This window comes from Pseudorasbora parva, chromosome 11, assembly GCF_024679245.1.
Source record: "Pseudorasbora parva isolate DD20220531a chromosome 11, ASM2467924v1, whole genome shotgun sequence".
Classification (NCBI taxonomy): Eukaryota; Metazoa; Chordata; class Actinopteri; order Cypriniformes; family Gobionidae; genus Pseudorasbora; species Pseudorasbora parva.
The window spans coordinates 47578066-47600180 of NC_090182.1; the positions used below are offsets into that span (position 1 = coordinate 47578066).

The 22115-nt window shown below is 41.2% G+C and overlaps 2 protein-coding genes across 3 annotated transcripts in view; both read left to right on the forward strand.

Annotated features, from left to right (window-relative positions):
* wdr1 (WD repeat domain 1) overlaps positions 1–9716 on the forward strand; it is a 31458-nt gene extending 21742 nt beyond the window's left edge. For both annotated transcript variants that reach the window (XM_067458152.1, XM_067458153.1), the window contains 8 exons: positions 1–8; positions 1446–1533; positions 2330–2486; positions 2615–2702; positions 6511–6621; positions 7337–7510; positions 7719–7863; positions 8157–9716. The exon at positions 1–8 is cut by the window's left edge and continues 226 nt beyond it. In XM_067458152.1, coding sequence (XP_067314253.1) covers positions 1–8; positions 1446–1533; positions 2330–2486; positions 2615–2702; positions 6511–6621; positions 7337–7510; positions 7719–7863; positions 8157–8263 — 878 coding nt within the window. In that variant the 3' untranslated portion in view covers positions 8264–9716. The remainder of the gene's footprint in view (positions 9–1445; positions 1534–2329; positions 2487–2614; positions 2703–6510; positions 6622–7336; positions 7511–7718; positions 7864–8156) is intronic.
* A 7127-nt stretch (positions 9717–16843) lies between these two features.
* Positions 16844–22115, forward strand: part of slc2a9l2 (solute carrier family 2 member 9, like 2) — a 71152-nt gene continuing 65880 nt past the window's right edge. The window contains exon 1 of the mRNA XM_067458155.1: positions 16844–17008. The gene's annotated coding sequence lies outside the window, so the exon portion shown is untranslated. The remainder of the gene's footprint in view (positions 17009–22115) is intronic.

The window sequence follows — 22115 nt, forward strand, 5'->3', positions numbered from 1 at the left end:
CCATCAAGGTGAGACACACACACAGATCAGGCATAACATTTTGACTGGTGAAGTAAATAACACTGATGATCTCGTCATCACGGCTCATGTTAGTGGGTGGGATAAATTAGGCAGCAAGTGTTCTCAAAGTTGCTGTGTTAAAAGCAGGAGAAATGGGCAAGCGTAAGGATTTGATTGAGTTTGCTAAGGGCCAAATTGTGATGGCTAGACGCTCAAACTGCTCCAGAAGTTAATGCTGGTTCTGATAGAAAGCTGTCAGAATACACAGAGCAGCTCAGTTTGAGGCGTATGGACCAGTCAGGGTGACCTCTGACCCCTGACCCCGCCGAAAGCACCAACAGTGGCACGTGAGCATCAGAACTGGACCACGGAGCAATGGAAGAAGGTGGCCTGGTCTGAGGAATCACGTGTTCTTCTACATCACGTGGATGGCCGGGTGTGTGTGTGTGTGTGTGTGTGTGTGTGTGTGTGTGTGTGTGTGTGTGTGTGTGTGTGTGTGTGTGTGTGTGTGTGTGTGTGTGTGTGTGTGGCTTACCTGAGGAACACATGGCCCCAGGATGCACTATGGGAAGAAGGCGAGCCAGCGGAGGCAGTGTGATGCTTTGGCCAATGTTCTGCTGGGAAACCTTGGGTCCTCCATCCATGTGGATGTTACTTTGATACGCTCCACCTACCTAAGCATTGCTGAGACCATGTTCAGCCTTTGATGGAAACGGTATTCTGGTGGCTGTGGCTCTTCCAGCAGGATAATGCTCCTGACACAAAGCACAAATGCTTCAGGAATGGTTTGAGGAGCACAACAACCAGTTTGAGGCGTCGACTCGGCCTCCAGATTCCCCAGATCTCAATCCAATCGAGCATCTGTGGGATGAGCCGAACAAACAAGTCCGATCCACGGAGGTTCTGCCTCACAACATATTGGTGCCAGATACCACCGCACAGCTTCAGGGGTCTAGAGGAGTCCATCAGCAAAAGGGGAACCGGCACAATATTAGAAAGGTGGTCATAATGTTATGCCTGATCGTTTATAAAAATATTGAATAAGAAAATAAGTGTGTGTGTGTATATATGTATTGTTACAACAAATTGTAACAATTTAGTATTTAATAATAATTTAAAAAACTTATGGTAAAAGTGACAACTACAATATCAATAATGGACAGAAATATTTTTGCATCAAGATGCTATTATAGGCTATATTAATAAATATATATATATATAAAATGACAGATCCCTGTGTTTTGTAAATTTAATTAGTCTTTTATTTATATATAACATTTATTAAGTTTATATCAGTGTAGTAAATCAACTTTAACTAGATCAAAATAAGAAACTGTGCTTTTGGCAGTTAGCAGAAAGCTGAAGTTTTTTCAGTTTGTGTTTATATAAGGAATTAAAATGTTATATTTTTGTTAGTTGATGGAGTTGTTGTGTGTTTGTTTCAGGGTCACACTAAATCCATCCAGTGCCTGACGGTCCACAAAGCAGACGGACGGTCAAACATCTACTCCGGCAGTCACGATGGACACATTAATATCCTTCAGTCCGTCAGCTTTATGTCTGCAGCGCTGTTCATCACAGTAATAACTGGAAAATAACAGAATCAGTGATGCAAAGTTAATCAAATATGAGACTAATTTAAATGAAGACAATGGAGTCATTAGGCCTGTCGCAATTATCAATTTATTGCTATATCGCTCTATATATGTACATGACCTCAATCATTTTTTGGGATGCAATATATCACCCATTATATTCATATATAATAATGAACGTCACCAACATTTTACCGGTTTGTGCAGTCATCTAGTATGTTTTCCGTGACTGAGGCGAAAGTGTTTCCTTTACACACAAAGCCATTGTCCACAGGTGGAAAACATGCGGCATATGAGGCGTTATTATAGTGTTATAACTACTGACAGTGGAAGAATAAGCCCAAAGGGACTCGATCCCTGGTTCCGGTGCACATATAAATGGCAACACAGAATGACGAGCGCTAAAGCCGCTTCACAAGAGGAAAATGTTTATTTACTATTTATTCAAAAAAATTATTTAGGATATATTTTTTACCCTTAATTTCCATGATCTAAATCATTAAAAGGTTGTGATTTCAAAGTGTGTAGGTCTACTTGGATTATTATGCTGTTATATTAGGATAATGAATTCAGTGGCATAAAGTAGATTTAAAATGACAATGGTATCGTTTATCGCAATTATTTCTGGGACGAAATATCGCGAAACATAAACAGTAGTTACGGTGATGGGCCTAAGAGTCATTAAGCTGATCAGTGTTGGTTGAGTGTGTGTGTCCTTGACGTGACTCCTGCACATTACTGGGACTCTGAGAGTGGAGAGAATGAGGAGTTTTTGGGGAAAGGACACTCTAACCTGGTGTCCAAGATGGCGGTGGATGACTCGGGCCGTTTGGTGACCTGCAGTATGGATGATACGGTCCGCTACACCGACCTGAGCAAGAAAGAGTACAGGTGAGCGCACTGCTGTCAATCACACACTGCCATGTGACACTGCGCAGACTCTTATATTGGGTGGCGTGACGATCTCTCTAAAGCTCATGATGCTCTTGTGTGTGTGTGTGTGTGTGTGTTTGTGTTAGTGCGTCTGATATGATCAAAATGGACATGCAGCCTAAGTGTGTGAGTGTCGGTCCAGGAGGCCTCGCCGTCACCGTGTGTATCGGACAGGTACAGAAACATTTACATTACATTTACATTTGCTCATTTAGCAGACACACTTATCCAAAGCAACTTTCAAATGAGGAGAGCAATAGAACCCAATCAAACCAACTATAGAGAAACAATATGTAAAAGCTTTGAGTCCCAGTTTCTCCAGCACTGGGAGTGTTAGTGGGTCAAGAGTGGATGCATCTTCAGCAGTTTCTTGAAGGTTGCTAAAGACTCAGCAGCTCAGATTGAGTTAGGGTCATTCCACCATTTCAGCAAAAGGTCAAGGAAAGTGATTTTGTACATCTTTGGGAAGCAGAACACACTTCTGGAGGGCATGTTGGTCTAGAGTAATGAGTTTAGGTATTGGGGTGCAGAGCCAGTGGTTGTTCTGCAGACAAACATCAGTGCCTTGAATTTGATGCAAGCGGCTATTGGCAACCAGTTTGTTAAGTTTATCAGGCGAGGTGTGACCTGTGCTCTCTTCAACTTGTTAAAGACCACTTTTGCTGCAGCTTTCTGGATCATTTGCAGAGGTTTGACAGTATATCCTTGCAATAGTCCAGCCTGGATAGATCAAGAGCTTGGACAAGCAGTTGTGTATCTCCGATAGGAAGAGCCTGATCCTCCTGATGTTGTATAAGGCAAATCTGCAGGACTGGGTAGTTCTAGCAATGTGGTCTGTGAAGTTCAACTGATCACCAGTTACTCCAGAAGCCAGTGATGAAGAAACTATGTTTCTGAAGGACAGATCTAGTGATGAGATGTAGATGGAGAAGAGAAGCGGTCCCAGCATTGAGCCCTGAGGCACTCCAGTAGCTCTAGATGATAGCAGTGATGGAGACACCATGTTTCTGAAGGACAGATCTAGTGATGAGATGGAGATGGAGAAGAGAAGTGGTCCCAGCACTGAGCCTTGAGGCACTCCAGTAGCTCTAGATGATAGCAGTGATGGAGAAACCATGTTTAAGAAGAACAGATCTAGCGATGAGATGGAGATGGAGAAGAGAAGCGGTCCAGCACTGAGCCCTGAGGCACTCCAGTAGCTCTAGATGACAGCAGTGATGGAGAAACCATGTTTCTGAAGGACAGATCTAGTGATGACATGTAGATGGAGAAGGGAAGCGGTCCCAGCACTGTATCCTGAGGCACTCCAGCAGCTCTAGATGATAGCAGTGATGGAGAAACCATGTTTAACAAGAACAGATCTAGCGATGAGATGTAGATGGAGAAGAGAAGCGGTCCCAGCATTGAGCCCTGAGGCACTCCAGCAGCTCTAGATGATAGCAGTGATGGAGAAACCATGTTTCTGAAGGACAGATCTAGTGATGAGATGTAGATGGAGAAGAGAAGCGGTCCCAGCATTGAGCCCTGAGGCACTCCAGCAGCTCTAGATGATAGCAGTGATGGAGAAACCATGTTTCTGAAGAACAGATCTAGTGATGAGATGGAGAAGAGAAGTGGTCCCAGCACTGAGCCCCGAGGCACTCCAGCAGCTCTAGATGATAGCAGTGATGGAGAAACCATGTTTCTGAAGAACAGATCTAGTGATGAGATGGAGAAGAGAAGTGGTCCCAGCACTGAGCCCCGAGGCACTCCAGTAGCTCTAGATGATAGCAGTGATGGAGAAACCATGTTTCTGAAGGACAGATCTAGTGATGAGATGTAGATGGAGAAGAGAAGCGGTCCCAGCATTGAGCCCTGAGGCACTCCAGCAGCTCTAGATGATAGCAGTGATGGAGAAACCATGTTTCTGAAGAACAGATCTAGTGATGAGATGGAGAAGAGAAGTGGTCCCAGCACTGAGCCCCGAGGCACTCCAGCAGCTCTAGATGATAGCAGTGATGGAGAAACCATGTTTCTGAAGGACAGATCTAGTGATGAGATGTAGATGGAGAAGAGAGCGCTCCCAGCACTGAGCCCTGAGGCACTCCAGTAGCTCTAGATGATAGCAGTGATGGAGAAACCATGTTTCTGAAGGACAGATCTAGTGATGAGATGTAGATGGAGAAGAGAAGCGGTCCCAGCACTGAGCCCTGAGGCACTCCAGTAGCTCTAGATGATAGCAGTGATGGAGAAACCATGCTGAAGAAGAACAGATCTAGCGATGAGATGTAGATGGAGAAGAGAAGCGGTCCCAGCACTGAGCCCTAAGGCACTCCAGCAGCTCTAGATGATAGCAGTGATGGAGACACTATGTTTCTGAAGGACAGATCTAGTGTTGAGATGGAGAAGAGAAGTGGTCCCAGCACTGAGCCCTAAGGCACTCCAGCAGCTCTAGATGATAGCAGTGATGGAGACACTATGTTTCTGAAGGACAGATCTAGTGTTGAGATGTAGATGGAGAAGAGAAGCGGTCCCAGCACTGAGCCCTGAGGCACTCCAGTAGCTCTAGATGATAGCAGTGATGGAGACACTATGTTTCTGAAGGACAGATCTAGTGTTGAGATGTAGATGGAGAAGAGAAGCGGTCCCAGCACTGAGCCCTGAGGCACTCCAGTAGCTCTAGATTATAGCAGTGATGGAGAAACCATGTTTCTGAAGGACAGATCTAGTGTTGAGATGTAGATGGAGAAGAGAAGCGGTCCCAGCCCTGAGGCACTCCAGTAGCTCTAGATGATAGCAGTGATGGAGAAACCATGTTTCTGAAGGACAGATCTAGTGATGACATGTAGATGGAGAAGAGAAGTGGTCCCAGCACTGAGCCCTGAGGTACTCCAGTAGCTCTAGATTATAGCAGTGATGGAGAAACCATGTTTCTGAAGGACAGATCTAGTGTTGAGATGTAGATGGAGAAGAGAAGCGGTCCCAGCCCTGAGGCACTCCAGTAGCTCTAGATTATAGCAGTGATGGAGAAACCATGTTTCTGAAGGACAGATCTAGTGTTGAGATGTAGATGGAGAAGAGAAGCGGTCCCAGCCCTGAGGCACTCCAGTAGCTCTAGATGATAGCAGTGATGGAGAAACCATGTTTCTGAAGGACAGATCTAGTGATGAGATGTAGATGGAGAAGAGAAGCGGTCCCAGCACTGAGCCCTGAGGCACTCCAGTAGGTCTAGATGATAGCAGTGATGGAGAAACCATGTTTCTGAAGGACAGATCTAGTGATGAGATGGAGATGGAGAAGAGAAGCGGTCCCAGCACTGAGCCCTGAGTAGCTCTAGATGTTGCGACTCCCATGCCCTTCGTCATGAAGGTTGACAGGAGGATCTGGTGGTTAACTCTCAAAAGCAGCGATTTGGAGGATTTGGTTGCCATCTCAGAGCTTTAGTTACTGAAAGCAGGTGTCAGTTTAGTAACCAAGCTGGTGGTTGAGAAAGATGGAGACTTGTTCAAGTGTTTTAGCAATGATTGGAAGAAGGAATACCGGTTTGTCATTTTCTAGATCTGCTGGATTTAGATGAAGTTTCTTCAGCATTGTGGATACCCAAGCCTTTTAAATGCTGTGGGATCTCCGTGTGAAGAGAGATTAATATGACTGAGTGCAAGTAGATCTTGCAGAAGAGATGTCTTGAAGCAGGAGAGTGGGGATTGGGTCAGTAGGATGAGAAGGTGTGTGGGTTACAAGATGCGTGTCCATTTGTGGTGTGGAGAATTGGCTGCTGATGGTTGTTTTATTAATAAAGAATGTCAGTCAGTCATTTGTGCCGGAAAACAAGATATACTGAGGATCGTTTATTGCAGCACAAAGGCAGTAAATGTTTCTAATTGGCCATAAATGCACAACACAAGCCCTGCAAATGGATAACAACAGCAGTCATACACAGGCGGCGCATGTTTAATGGTGTTTATATTGATTAACTGTAGCAGTAATAACGGTCTGTCTGCAGATTGTCTTGCTGAAGGATAAGAAGAAGCTCTTCACGCTGGACTCTCTGGACTACGAGCCCGAAGCTGCAGCCATTCATCCTGGAGGCGGGACCGTGGCTGTGGGCGGAGCTGTAAGTCACCAATCACTGCGCTCAGTCCTCGGTTTTTATGCTAATATTCAGTAGCTTCAGCATGTATTTTCCAAGATGTGATAAATCTCTTGAACTCGGTCCAATCCGTTGGGCAGTTATCAAGTCAACTTCAAGTCATCTTTATTTCTATCGCTCTTCTCCAGCGCCGATTGTGTCAGAGCAGCTTCAGTGTTAAACAGGACAATACTGCAGCAGAATTAGATTTGGCTGTACAGTCGTTCTGGAGTAAACAGTGATGTTATCAGCTTATTTTAATTTATCAGAGAGAGACAATGTTGGCAGATCAGATCTGAACTTTGATCGTAATGTTAGTGCCCCAACTGAGCAAGCCAAGCCAAAGGCGACCAAAGGAACCGAAACTCCATCAGGGCATGATGGAGAAAAATAAACCTTAGAGAAACCAGACTCAGTTCTCCTCTGGCCTATTAACACACAGTGGAGGATTATTATTCTGGACACCGCACAGGTCAGAGGTCATATTAGAGCAGAATACTCAAAAGCTCTGGGTGTCACACAAGAGACGGGTTTATTTAGGATGGGGCGTCGATTACACAAGAGTACGAATATTTGAAGGGTCGGAGTTATCGCGCCGGGGACGGGTCCGTTTAGGATGAGGTGTCGCGAACACAATTATTGAATAGGAATATTAGGAAGTTCCTCAGAAGTTGTGATTGAGAGGATGTTGTGTCTGCAGGATGGGAAGGTGCATCTGTACGGCGTTCAGGGAAATACCCTGAAGCATGATGGGAAGGTTGTGGAGGTCCAGGGACCTGTGACGGACATGGCCTACTCCAAAGATGGAGCCTTTCTGGCTGTGACGGATGAGAAGAAGGTCGTCACCGTTTTCACCGTGGCCGACGGATACGCGGTAAACTCACCACACACTCGAATACACATCAGGAGCTAGCGGATGATGGATTGGGATGCTGAGAGAGAGAGAGAGAGAGAGAGAGAGAGAGTGTGTGTGTGTGTGTGTGTTTCAGGAGTTAGCGGATGATGGATTGGGATGTTGAGTGTGTGTGTTTCAGGAGAAAGCAGCTGGATGTGGATCTATGATGTGTGTGTCTGTGTTTCAGGAGAAGAACGAGTTCTATGGCCATCATGCGAAGGTGGTCTGCCTGTCCTGGTCTCCGGATAATGAGCATTTTGCCACCGGCGGGATGGACATGATGGTGTACGTGTGGACCGCCAGCGACCCCGACAAGAGGATCAAGATACCAGGTGTGTGTGTGTTTGAGAGAGAGAGCGAGAGAGTTTGAGAGAGAGAGAGAGAGAGAGAGAGTGTTTGTTTGTTTGAGAGAGAGAGAGTGTGTGTGTGTGTCCACACGCAGTCCCCACAATGTAAATTGATTTATAAACATACTAAATTATGTTTTTTTTTAAATGTAGAAGGTTTAGGGGCTGTGTGTGTGACGGGTAAGTTTAGGGGGATAGAATGTACAGTGTAAAATCCATTACGCCTATGGAGAGTCCCCCTAATTTACTAAAACTGTGTGTGTGTGTGTGTGTTTCAGACACCCATCGGTTGCATCATGTCAGTGGTCTGGCGTGGCTGAACGCCAACACACTCGTCACAGCGTCTCATGATGCCTGTGTGAAGCAGTGGACTCTAAAGATCTGAAGCTTTGGGCTCAACAGGAGCGGAGCCGTCGTCTCACTCTCGCTGTCTTTCCTTCGCTCTTTCCTTCTGTTCATCTGCTCAGTCTGCTCTCCTTTCTCCACAAGCTCCTCTACACCACAGGAGCAAACTATCAGGCTTTGGGGATCACCTTCAAAACATCACAATATGCAGAAGTTATTACATGCTAAGTTACACGCAAGTCCAGATTTGTAAGTCATAATTATGAGTTGGTATGTTAATTTGCTTTAATACGTGCTATACTATGACCCAAACTTCTCATTAGTTTAAGCCAAAATTGACTTGTCATAATTATTACCCAAATTGAAATATGATAAATATGATATTATGTAGAAATTGACAGCCAAAATTGACATTTCATGACTTAAAAAGCTCAAAGTTTTGAAAGTTTCGAAACTGACCTACGAAGACGAAACTGATATTAAGTCGAAATGATTAAGCCACAATTATGTAAACTTTGACTTAAAACATCAAAATTGACATGCTAAGTCATAATTATAATTTTTCAGGTTTTTGGGAATTACCTTAAAATCAAATTATGTAGAAATTGACTCAAGACGAAATTATAACATGCTAAGACGAAACATGCAGCTCGAATTTTCTAAGTCACAATTGTGAATTAGTATGTCAATTTGACTCGGTCAAAATGATCAAAAGCTATGACCAAATCTGTCATAGTTTAAGTCAAAATTGCCATACTAAGACGAAACTAATATTACCGGTAAGTCAATATTATGTATATTAAACTTTGACCGATGTCATAACTAACTTTTTAAGTTGAAATTGACTGAAAGCTGGAAAAAGAATGAAATGTGAGAAGAAAAATAACAGGGAATTGACTCACCAAGTCATAATTCGTACTTAAAGAGGTCAAAATTGACTCATTATGACAATCTAAATTGACTTGCTATGTCAACTACATGACAATTGAAATTGACAAAGTAAATGAAATGCTGATTTCAAAAGTATAATATTAAAACATTTTAGCCTTATGAGTTAAGATTATTATAATGATATAATCTTGACCAAAGCATGATTATTTTTGCTAAGTGGTGTAAACGGGCTTCCGTAGGTTAGCCGCAATAAATGACGTATCGACCTTCCGCAACTAAACCCATGTGACCAGAATCTGTCATGTGACATTCCAGAAGCAGGGGTCAGAGTTCACGAGGTGCTCTTGAACCCTGGGGTGGCCTGAGAAGAGGACGTTAGGGAGCAATAATCAAACCAATAGCAGATTGTGCGTGTGTGTGCGCGTACGTGTGTGTGTCTGTGTGTGTGTGAGAGAGCTCGGGTTTCAGTGTTTCGCTCTCTTCTAACCCTCCTGTGATGTTTATTTACTGTTTTTGATTGGATGTCTATGGTTCATTTTTCATTGGGTGGATGTGATTCATATAATTATATTAATAATGATAATAAAACACTTTTTATGCACTTTCTCCTGTCCAGTTTGTGTGTTAAAACTGATTCATACACACTCTCACACACACACACACACGTTTGTTTTTGTGAAAACTGGGGCCATGGGTAATGTCCTCATATTTCACCCTCTCCTGTAATACCTGTGTCATACCCATGGCATTATACACATTTGAGTCCTCATATGTCACACAAACAAGCACACACACACACACACACACACACACACACACAGGAGAAATGTGATTTCTGTCCTGTTATCCTTTAATCGCTCCTCGAGTAGATTTTAAGGTAAAGCTCCAGTTAGACCACAAACTTTCACAGCCATTGCATAAGGAAATATACAGCTTTTTAAAATAATGTAAACTAATTTCCAAAGGAAACGCTAAATTAACTTTCATCAGAGGACATAACTTTGGCCCCCTCAGCAGTCCTGTTTGTCTGTAGCCCAGGCGAGACGCTCCTGTTGATCAAGAGTGGCCTGACTCGAGGAATGCGAAGCTGAAACCCGTGTCCTGCAGACGTCTGTGCGCAGCTGAAACCCGTGTCCTGCAGACGTCTGTGCGCAGCGGTTCTTAAAGCACTGACTCCAGCTGCAGTCCACTCTTTGTGAATCTCCTCCACATGTTTGAATGGGTTTTGTTTCACACTCCTCTCCAGGGTGCGGTTATCTCTATTGCTTGAACACTTTTTTCTAGCACATCTTTTCCTTCCCTTCGCCTCTCTATTAATGTGCTTGGACACAGAGCTCTGAGAACAGCCAGCCTCTTTTGCAGTGACCTTTTGTGTCTCGCCCTCCGTGTGTAAGGTGTCAGTGGCCGTCTTTTGGAGATCTGTCCTGTCAGCGGTCTTCCCCATGATTGTGTAGCCGACAGACCTAGACTGAGAGGCCATTTAAAGGCCTGCAGGTGTGTTGAGTTCATTAGCTGATCAGAGTGTGGCACCAGGAGTCTTTAATATTGAACTTGTTCTAATTTTCTGAGATACTGAATTTGCGATTTTCCTTAGTTGTCAGTTATAATCATCAAAATTAAAATAAATAAACATTTGAAATATATCAGTCTGTGTGTAATGAATGAATATAATATACAAGTTTCACTTTTTGAATGGAATTAGTGGAATAAATCAACTTTCTGATGATATTCTAATATGTCCAGCACCACTAGAGCTCCATAGGGACTCATTGTCACTTCAGTTATCTTGATGCTTCAGGTTCTGGCAAGATGGCGGCGAATAGTCAAACGTTTCGATCTCTCGGCTTTTTCAATTTCAATACCTTTTGGTATGCAAGATATTTTTTTACTTAAAACGTGCCCAAACCAGCCCAAAAAGAGCCAGTGAAAAGCTGATTCACATGTGCTCTGCTAATAACAATCATAGCAGCGAGAGTGGTTTGATTCGAGACAAACGTATGATGGAAGATGAAGACAGATTTCCGCCACACTCCATCTAAACCTCCACTTGCGGAAAAGCCAACATTCTCCAACCTGACAATAGCAAATTCTAATCCCGATGAAAGTCACGAAACTCGCTAATCTTAGCGATACAAGAAGTGATGTTCTGGAATCGATGGTGCAAACCACCTGTGCAGAAATAAGAGTTGAAGAGCAAAATGCAGAGAACCGGCTCGACGGGTGAACGGACCACCAGGCTATGCATGACTCGGGTAACGGAGAGGTACATACACCCCTATAAATAAAGGTGCCAGGAAGAACCAAACATGGGTTTCACAGAGATGCCTCAGAAGAACCATTCTTGGTTCCCCAAAGAACTGTTTTGAGAAAAGTTCTTTAAAGAACCATTTTTTTCTAACCACTTTATAGTCTAAAGAACCTTTTGTGTAATGGAAAGGTTCTTTGGATATTAACGGTTCTTCATGGAACCATACAAAGCTGCCAAAGAACCATTAAAGAACCTTTATTTTTAAAGGGTTAGTTCAGCCAAAAATGAATCTTCTGTCATTAACTCCTCTCCCTAATGTCGCTCCACACCCGTAAGACCTCCGTTCATCTTCACACACAGTTTAAGATATTTTATATTTAGTCTGAGAGCGTATGCAAGTGTATGCACACTATACTGTCCATGTCCAGAAAGGGAATAAAAACATCATCACAGTAGTCCATATGAGACATCAGTGGGTTAATTAGAGTCTCTTGAAGCATCCAAAATACATTTGGGTCCAAAAATAACAAAAACTACGACTTTATTCAGCATTGGCTTCTCTTCCGCGTTTGTGTTCAATCCTCAAATAAAGATTCAAACGGTTATGAGTCAGCGAATCGATTCATGATTCGGATCGCGTGTCAAACTGCTGAAATCACGAGACATTGGCTTTTTCAATAAGAGTGTAGGCGTTGGAACCTGCGGCTTCATGGATTGCCAGAGGCGATCAAAAGGAACAATGTGAAAAGAGGAAGAAGAAGTGTATGCCAAGAATGCCTCCACAGGAAGCGGTGAAACTATCAGATGCTATATGTCACTCACTGACCGGGTACAAAGCGCCCTAATGAATGCAACGGTCATTCGCTTCACAGCCAGAAGATTCAGGGATGCAGTTTGGGAAGCGGCAAAGGGCAGTGAGTTTCTTCAGGACCAGGGCATGCCATTTAGCCTGTTAAACTCCAAGACCATCTTTTGGGATTCCCGCCTGGATTTGGCCGACCCAAATTGAAAAGCCTCCCACACACACATACAGTGGTCTAGGTTCAAAATGTTGGTGTCATTTTACAAGAAACCCTTTAACGTTACATAAATCACTGCTAAAAGTCATAAACATGTTAGTAAATGTTGTCTAAGCTGTCTAACCCCCCAAAAACGAGGCGCTTTTTGAATTAAAGGGGGGGTGAAACACTCAGTTTCAGTCAGTGTCATGTCAATCTTGAGTACCTATAGAGTAGCATTGCATCCTGCATATCTCCGAAAAGTCTTTATTTTTTTTATAATTATATAAGAAAGATGCGCTGTTCCGAGTCTTTCCAAAAAAAGCAGAGCGGGTGGGGGCGTATCGCGTGAGCGGAGCTAAATAATGACGTGTGCAGCAGCGCGCTGTGTGTTGAGTCGAGTGCGTCATCCCTAACAGCGGGAAAAAAACTTTATTCAAAATAAAAATATGGCTTTTAATCAGATACAGCCATACATCTATGATCCGGAATCAGACCCAGAGGCTGCAGTTGAACAGGAGCAGCAGCAAAAACGACTAGAGCAGGACGTCTCTATGTGCTACAAGTTATACACTAACTATATAATATGCTGAGCGGCTTGTGTTATTTACATATTTATACTTGAATTATATCGTCGTATTTTTGTCTTTGAAGGTGTACATGTGGGAAGTGTAGTTGTGCACGTGTGTGTGTGTGTTTACGCGTGGTTTGTGTAGACAGTAAGCGGACTAAAAAAAACACAGACATTTGAAGCAGTCTCACTCACCCTTCTAACGTTGGGACTGCTCCATCCTTCAGCATTAGGCGATCGGGAAATCCGGTGTCGAGCTGGGCCTTGTTTATGAAACAGTCGGCACCGAAATGCAGCGAACAGATATAAACATTCGCGCAACTCAGTTGCTGATCCGGAAAAGCAAATTCCATCCACTGTTGCCTTAACGCGGGGTTTTTGGGGAATCTGTGCAGGACTGTCTTGGTCTGGCAACCAAAAACGCACTTTTTGGTGACATTGTTATGTGCTATGTGTAATTGTCACCTGTCCAGCAGCCTACAAGCCAGCGCTTTGATGGGCGTAGCCTGTTGCTTTCGCTCTCTCTCTCTCTCTCTCTCTCTCTCTCTCTCTCTCTCTCTCTCTCCTCTCTCTCTCCCTCTCTCCCTCTCTCTCTCTCTCTCTCTCTCTCTCTCTCTCTCTCTCTCTCTCTCTCCCTCTCTCCCTCTCTCTCTCTCTCTCTCTCTCTCTCTCTCTCTCTCTCTCTCTCACGCGCTTCCGGTAGAATTGTCCGTAAGGCCCATACAAGGAAATTCCGCCCCATTAACGTCAAAGGGGACGCATGATCGCAAAAAACTTGCAGAAACTTATGACTAACCGGAAGTAGTATTTTTGACAAAGAAATACTCCCATCAAACGTCCACCTTAACTTTTGAAACTTTGTCTATGTTTAGTATGGGATTCCAAGTCTTTAACAGTGTAAAAAGATCAGTATGCATGAAACAGCATTTCACCCCCCCTTTAATTTGTGAAAGTGTGTAACTCAGGCCCTGTGTGCTCTAGGACCCTGCAGACACTTTGGGCTGCTGAAATGACATCAGAGTAATTTAGTGTAAATACGTTACTGTGTGTAAAACAAACGCCAAAGTGAAGCATATCTCCAGAAAGAAGAGACTCTAAGCTTTCAAATGGCTCCACATATGAGGCCAGAGCTCCTCCACAGACATTTAACATTGACAGAATAAACACGAGGATGTCAATCCGGACCCTGTGCAGGTCCACGGAGGACAGAAGTGGCAGACTGAGGTCTGATCAGAAAAGCCTGTGATGATGGACAGTCTGCTTACTTCGTCGGAGAAGGTACTTAAGCGACTGTGAGAAGAGCAGACAAAGGACTCATTTCGGTATTTTCAACTCCCAATGCTCTATAAACTATAATATCTCCGGATATGATGTAGTTTGCACTCAAGCACGGGTCGAGTCTTCAGTTTGAATGGGCCTGCTGGAGTGGTTCACAGCGTTTACTGTTCGGTTTCTTCTTTCTTATTTTTCTGACAGTTTAAAGAGACCCGTCACGTTTGACAGCCATCGTTGGTATTATTGAGTTCATTATTATTTCCCTAATGTTACTTTAGCGCTGCTAAAGATCTTGATAATACTTTGATGTCAGAGTTTACAGACTGATCAGGCATTTCAGTTCTTCATTCTTTAACTAGTTCGTCGTTAACACTTTATTTCAGGGTTCAGTTCTCGCTATAACTAGCATTACTAGAATATTGGCCCTACTTATAAAGCACATATTATTGACTTATTCTACATGCCTTAATTTGAAATAAGGTGAATTAAATTAAAAATAAGGAACATCCTGAATCATTTTTTCACTCTTCTTTATTCTTTTTTTATGTATTATAGCATCGGATCGGGACTCGGTATCGGTCGATACTCAAAATCAATGACTCGGACTCGAGCGCAAAAAAACCTGATCGGGACATCCCTAATAATAATCTTTTTGAATCTTTTTTGAAAATATTTTTATTGTTTGGCTAAATAAATATCCGAATGTATTACGCGGATGATATTTTAATATTGTATTGGATGGTTCAATTGATAAATGGGCACCAGGTAGACCAAACATAAATAATATCAGTCTCAGAAACTTCATGGTTAAAGTCAATCTTATAGATATTGGAGAGCCAGATTTCCACACCTGGAGCAATAAAACCGGTTCAGTCCAGAAGAGACGTGTGGTTAGTGTCTGAGAACTTTAATATATTCTTTATGAGAACCCTAAGATGTCTAACAAATGGTTTATATAACGGATCATATTGGAAACTCAACAATTCATTGTTACAGGACAATGAGGTGAAGAGAGAGATCTCTAGACTGATATGCCAGTTTATTTGCTAAAGCTAACAAGGAGATTCATTTTTGAACTTAACTATTTAAGACATTTTGGAAGCCAATTAGCCGAATACAAAAGAGTAGAATAAACCAAAATTACTGCTGAAATTACAAAATTAGCAAATAAATGTCCAGACAGTTTAGATGATGATCTGCACTTGATGAACTCGAAGGAAAGATGAAGTGCGTTTGTTTGACGTTGGCGAGCAAAATTCACAATACTACTTTAATTTAGAGAGCCACCATATTAGTAATAACATTAGTCAACTAAATGTGTATGGGATTATAACAAATGACCATAAACTAATTTCTAGATAATTCTGTGAATTTTATAAGAATACACCTCTAATTACTCCCCAACGATATCTGATGAGAGATCTGTAGTGGTGAAAACTATCGACGCTAACGAAAGTGAACTCTGGGATGTGCCCATTTCTCTTGAGGAAGTGATCAAGGCGATTAATCATCTGAAAAATAATAAATCACTGACGGTTTCACTGCATGGGGAATTATAAGCTATTTGCTGATGCTTTGGCCCTATTTTTACTCAAAATGTTTAATTGAAGTATTAATAATCAGTGCCTTCCTCCCATCTTATCTCAAGGGTTAATCACACTAATTCCCAAACCAAACAAAGATTGATTTTTCTTGATAATTGATGTCCAGTTATACAAACAACAACATGATAAAAGTCATTTCCGACATAGTATAAAATATTATATAGCCTAACAAATAAACTAATACAGACTCCAAGAAGTTAAAGAGAATATACAGTATGATATATCAAATAAATAATATAAGTAAGGGAAAAAAGCTGTAAATTGTAATTTTTAGTTTTTAAATGTTTTAGTTATATCATATCCTCAAACAAAAAGAAAAACAGAACTGAATGAAAAAGAAGAAGAAAAAACAAGAAGCACAAAATGTCTTCCTTTTTCCTACGGACACATTCAAGATTCTCACAATTACAATATCAAGAGTTTCTCCATAAAGTTTAACCAAATATCAGTATTTTTATTATTATGCAGGCATGTTTATTTACATTTACATAATAAGAATAAAACATCCTTCAGTTTAGAGTCTACATACATGTACTTATTATTAAACCACCTCTCCTTCATTTCTTCCTCAAACACGTTCATAACATCCATTTTAATCTCTCTTCCCTGATTTTTACTCGGGAACCTTCTTGTTAAACCCATTCTCACTCATCATACCCTCCACAGATTTACACACACTCAAACCTTACTGTCAAACTTACTATTTCCATCAAACCCAGTTTTCACTCATCATATTTAACTCAAAGGAACATAAAAAATAACAATAACCAAAGATAAGAACTATAGAAGGTAAACTAAAACGATTATAAAAAGAATACGACGCATAGATATGATAAGGTGCAATCAGTCTTTAATCAACTTAAATAACTTCTTTATCGATTCCATGATAATAATAATACTAATAATAAGTATTATGATTAATCATTGTTCCAGTAACAGTAGTGACGTCAGCGTGAGGCGGCGTCGTCACCCGCAGCGGAACTAAAGGGCGGGAAATGCGCAAAAAGAAAGCAGGTCGAAATAGTGAATGATTGGCGAATAGTGGCTGGAACTGACAGCCGCCATTACACGGTCAGAATAAACACCAGCCTTCTGACAGTGTGGCGACACGAGACTAAAAGTGCCAAAACTGACGGACCAAAACAACCACCAAGATGCCCTTGAGCCGTGTGCCGTGGAGCTGAGAGGATGCCTCAAGGTAAGACTCGTTTAGTTCCTTTATCAGTGAGAGAAAGTGAAGTTTCAGCAGAAACACTGCAGCGGTTCTCCTGCTGACCGGCAGAGGGCGCCATGACACCACAGCCACAACTCTGGCCTTCATTATTTACTAAAGCACAATCATTTACTAAAGGGTTAAACGGGGAAAAGGTGCATGAGAAATTCCAAAGAGAATCTTAAACTGCAATAAGTAGTAAATAAATACATAATAATGATGTTTTGCCTCAGTGTTTCTGTGTTTAAAGGGATAGTTCACCCATAAATGAAAACTAACCAATTATTAACTAGGATTTCCTCAAGTGTGTAGCCTATGACATTCTTCTTTCAAACGAACATAATCAAAATTATATTGATAAATGTTCAGGCTAATCCAAGCTTTATAATGGCAGTGAATGGATGTTTCTGTTTTGAAATCCATAAAAGTCCATCCATCATAAAACTGCATCCATCCATCATAAAAGAGCATCTATCCATCATAAAACTGCATCCATCCATCGTAAAAGAGCATCCATCCATCATAAAACTGCATCCAACCATCGTAAAAGTGCATCTATCATCATAAAACTGCATCCATCCATCATAAAAGAGCATCCATCCATCATAAAAGAGCATCCATCCATCCATCATAAAACTGCATCCATCCATCATAAAACTGCATCCATCCATCATAAAAGAGCATCCATCCATCCATCATAAAACTGCATCCATCCATCATAAAAGAGCATCCATCCATCCATCATAAAACTGCATCCATCCATCATAAAACTGCATCCATCCATCATAAAAGTGCATCTATCCATCATAAAACTGCATCCATCCATCGTAAAAGAGCATCTATCCATCATAAAAGAGCATCCATCCATCATAAAAGAGCATCCATCCATCATAAAACTGCATCCATCCATCATAAAAGTGCATCTATCCATCATAAAAGAGCATCCATCCATCATATAACTGCATCCATCCATCATAAAAGTGCATCTATCCATCATAAAAGAGCATCCATCCATCATAAAAGAGCATCCATCCATCATATAACTGCATCCATCCATCATAAAAGTGCATCTATCCATCATAAAAGAGCATCTATCCATCATAAAAGAGCATCCATCCATCATATAACTGCATCCATCCATCATAAAAGTGCATCTATCCATCATAAAACTGCATCCATCCATCGTAAAAGAGCATCTATCCATCATAAAAGAGCATCCATCCATCATAAAAGAGCATCTATCCATCATAAAAGAGCATCCATCCATCATAAAAGATCATCCATCCATCCATCATAAAACTGCATCCATCCATCATAAAAGAGCATCCATCCATCATAAAAGAGCATCCATCCATCCATCATAAAACTGCATCCATCCATCATAAAAGTGCATCTATCCATCATAAAAGATCATCCATCCATCCATCATAAAACTGCATCCATCCATCATAAAAGAGCATCCATCCATCATAAAAGATCATCCATCCATCCATCATAAAAGATCATCCATCCATCATAAAAGAGCATCCATCCATCATAAAAGAGCATCCATCCATCATAAAAGAGCATCCATCCATCCATCCATCATAAAACTGCATCCATCCATCATAAAAGAGCATCTATCCATCATAAAAGAGCATCTATCCATCATAAAAGAGCATCTATCCATCATAAAACTGCATCCATCCATCATAAAAGTGCATCTATCCATCATAAAAGAGCATCCATCCATCATAAAAGAGCATCCATCCATCATAAAAGTGCATCCATCCATCATAAAAGAGCATCCATCCATCATAAAACTGCATCCATCCATCATAAAAGTGCATCTATCCATCATAAAAGATCATCCATCCATCCATCATAAAACTGCATCCATCCATCATAAAAGAGCATCCATCCATCATAAAAGATCATCCATCCATCCATCATAAAAGATCATCCATCCATCATAAAAGAGCATCCATCCATCATAAAAGAGCATCCATCCATCATAAAAGAGCATCCATCCATCCATCCATCATAAAACTGCATCCATCCATCATAAAAGAGCATCTATCCATCATAAAAGAGCATCTATCCATCATAAAAGAGCATCTATCCATCATATAACTGCATCCATCCATCATAAAAGTGCATCTATCCATCATAAAAGAGCATCTATCCATCATAAAACTGCATCCATCCATCATAAAAGAGCATCTATCCATCATAAAAGAGCATCCATCCATCATAAAACTGCATCCATCCATCATAAAAGTGCATCTATCCATCATAAAAGAGCATCTATCCATCATAAAACTGCATCCATCCATCATAAAAGAGCATCTATCCATCATAAAAGAGCATCCATCCATCATAAAAGATCATCCATCCATCCATCATAAAACTGCATCCATCCATCATAAAAGATCATCCATCCATCCATCATAAAAGATCATCCATCCATCATAAAAGAGCATCTATCCATCATAAAAGATCATCCATCCATCCATCATAAAAGAGCATCTATCCATCATAAAAGATCATCCATCCATCCATCATAAAAGATCATCCATCCATCCATCATAAAAGATCATCCATCCATCATAAAAGAGCATCTATCCATCATAAAAGAGCATCCATCCATCATAAAAGATCATCCATCCATCCATCATAAAACTGCATCCATCCATCATAAAAGAGCATCCATCCATCATAAAAGAGCATCCATCCATCCATCATAAAACTGCATCCATCCATCATAAAAGAGCATCTATCCATCATAAAAGATCATCCATCCATCCATCATAAAACTGCATCTATCCATCATAAAACTGCATCCATCCATTGTAAAAGAGCATCTATCCATCATAAAAGAGCATCCATCCATCATAAAAGAGCATCCATCCATCATAAAACTGCATCCATCCATCATAAAAGTGCATCTATCCATCATAAAAGTGCATCCATCCATCATAAAAGAGCATCTATCCATCATAAAAGTGCATCTATCCATCATAAAAGTGCATCTATCCATCATAAAAGTGCATCTATCCATCATAAAAGTGCATCCATCCATCATAATAGTGCATCTATCCATCATAATAGTTAATCTATCCATCATAAAAGTGCATCTATCCATCATAAAAGTGCATCTATCCATCATAAAAGTGCATCCATCCATCATAAAAGTGCATCTATCCATCATAAAAGTGCATCTATCCATCATAAAAGTGCATCTATCCATCATAAAAGAGCATCCATCATCATAAAAGAGCATCTATCCATCATAAAAGAGCATCCATCCATCATAAAAGAGCATCCATCCATCATAAAACTGCATCCATCCATCATAAAAGTGCATCTATCCATCATAAAAGTGCATCCATCCATCATAAAAGAGCATCTATCCATCATAAAAGTGCATCTATCCATCATAAAAGAGCATCTATCCTATCTCACAGATGTGAGTCCTATCTCACAGATGATCCCACAGTAGCTGCACGAATCTCAAGCTGTCTGGCGGACATCTCGGCATGGATGAAAAAACATCACCTGCAGCTCAATCTAGCAAAGACTGAGCTGCTTGTTTTCCCTGCTAACCCCACCATACAACACGATTTTACCATCCAGCTAGGTTCATCTCTGATTACTCCTTCGGGGTCGGTCAGAAATCTTGGAGTAATCTTTGATGACCAGCTGTCCTTCAAAGACCACATCTCGAAGACGGCTCGGTCATGCAGGTTTGCATTGCACAACATCAGGAAAATCAGACCGTTCCTTACGGAGCATGCAACACAGCTTCTTGTCCAAGCCCTGGTCATTTCTAGACTTGACTATTGCAACGCGCTTCTGGCTGGACTTCCATCTTGTGCAATCAAGCCGTTGCAAATGATCCAGAACGCTGCAGCACGTCTTGTATTCAATGAGCCCAAAAGGGCTCATGTCACACCTCTATTCATCTCTCTGCATTGGCTACCACTCGCTGCCCGGATCAAATTCAAAGCCCTGACTCTTGCTTATGGATCTTCCACAAGCTCAGCACCCGCATACTTCGACTCACTCCTTCGCGTCTACACACCCACCAGAAGCCTTCGCTCAGCTAATGAGAGGAGGCTTGTGGTACCATCACAGAGAGGCATGAAATCCCTCTCTCGAACTTTTTCTTTCATTGTTCCGGGTTGGTGGAACGATCTTCCGTCCTCCATACGCACAACAGAATCACTCACTTCGTTCAAAAGACAGGTAAAAACTTATCTCTTCCATGAGCACTTAATCTTACATTAAAAAAAAAAAAAAAAAAAAAAAAAAATTCCCCCTCTATTCCTCCTTTCTTCTTTCCTTTTCTGGTCTTTGCTACTCTGAGCAGTGTACAAATCTTAGTATTTAGGGCACTTATTGTGTTTCGTTGCCTCTTCTTGACGGATCGCTTCCTGTTCTCCTGAGTTGTAAGTCGCTTTGGATAAAAGCGTCTGCTAAATGCATAAATGTAAATGTAAATGTAAATCTATCCATCATAAAAGAGCATCTATCCATCATAAAAGAGCATCTATCCATCATAAAACTGCATCCATCCATCATAAAAGTGCATCTATCCATCATAAAAGAGCATCTATCCATCATAAAAGAGCATCTATCCATCATAAAAGAGCATCTATCCATCATAAAAGAGCATCTATCCATCATAAAACTGCATCCATCCATCATAAAAGTGCATCTATCCATCATAAAAGAGCATCTATCCATCATAAAACTGCATCTATCATCATAAAAGAGCATCTATCATCATAAAAGAGCATCTATCATCATAAAAGAGCATCTATCATCATAAAAGAGCATCTATCCATCATAAAAGAGCATCTATCCATCATAAAAGAGCATCTATCATCATAAAACAGCATCTATCCATCATAAAAGAGCATCTATCATCATAAAAGAGCATCTATCATCATAAAACAGCATCTATCCATCATAAAAGAGCATCTATCCATCATAAAAGAGCATCTATCATCATAAAACAGCATCTATCCATCATAAAAGAGCATCTATCATCATAAAAGAGCATCTATCCATCATAAAAGAGCATCTATCCATCATAAAAGAGCATCTA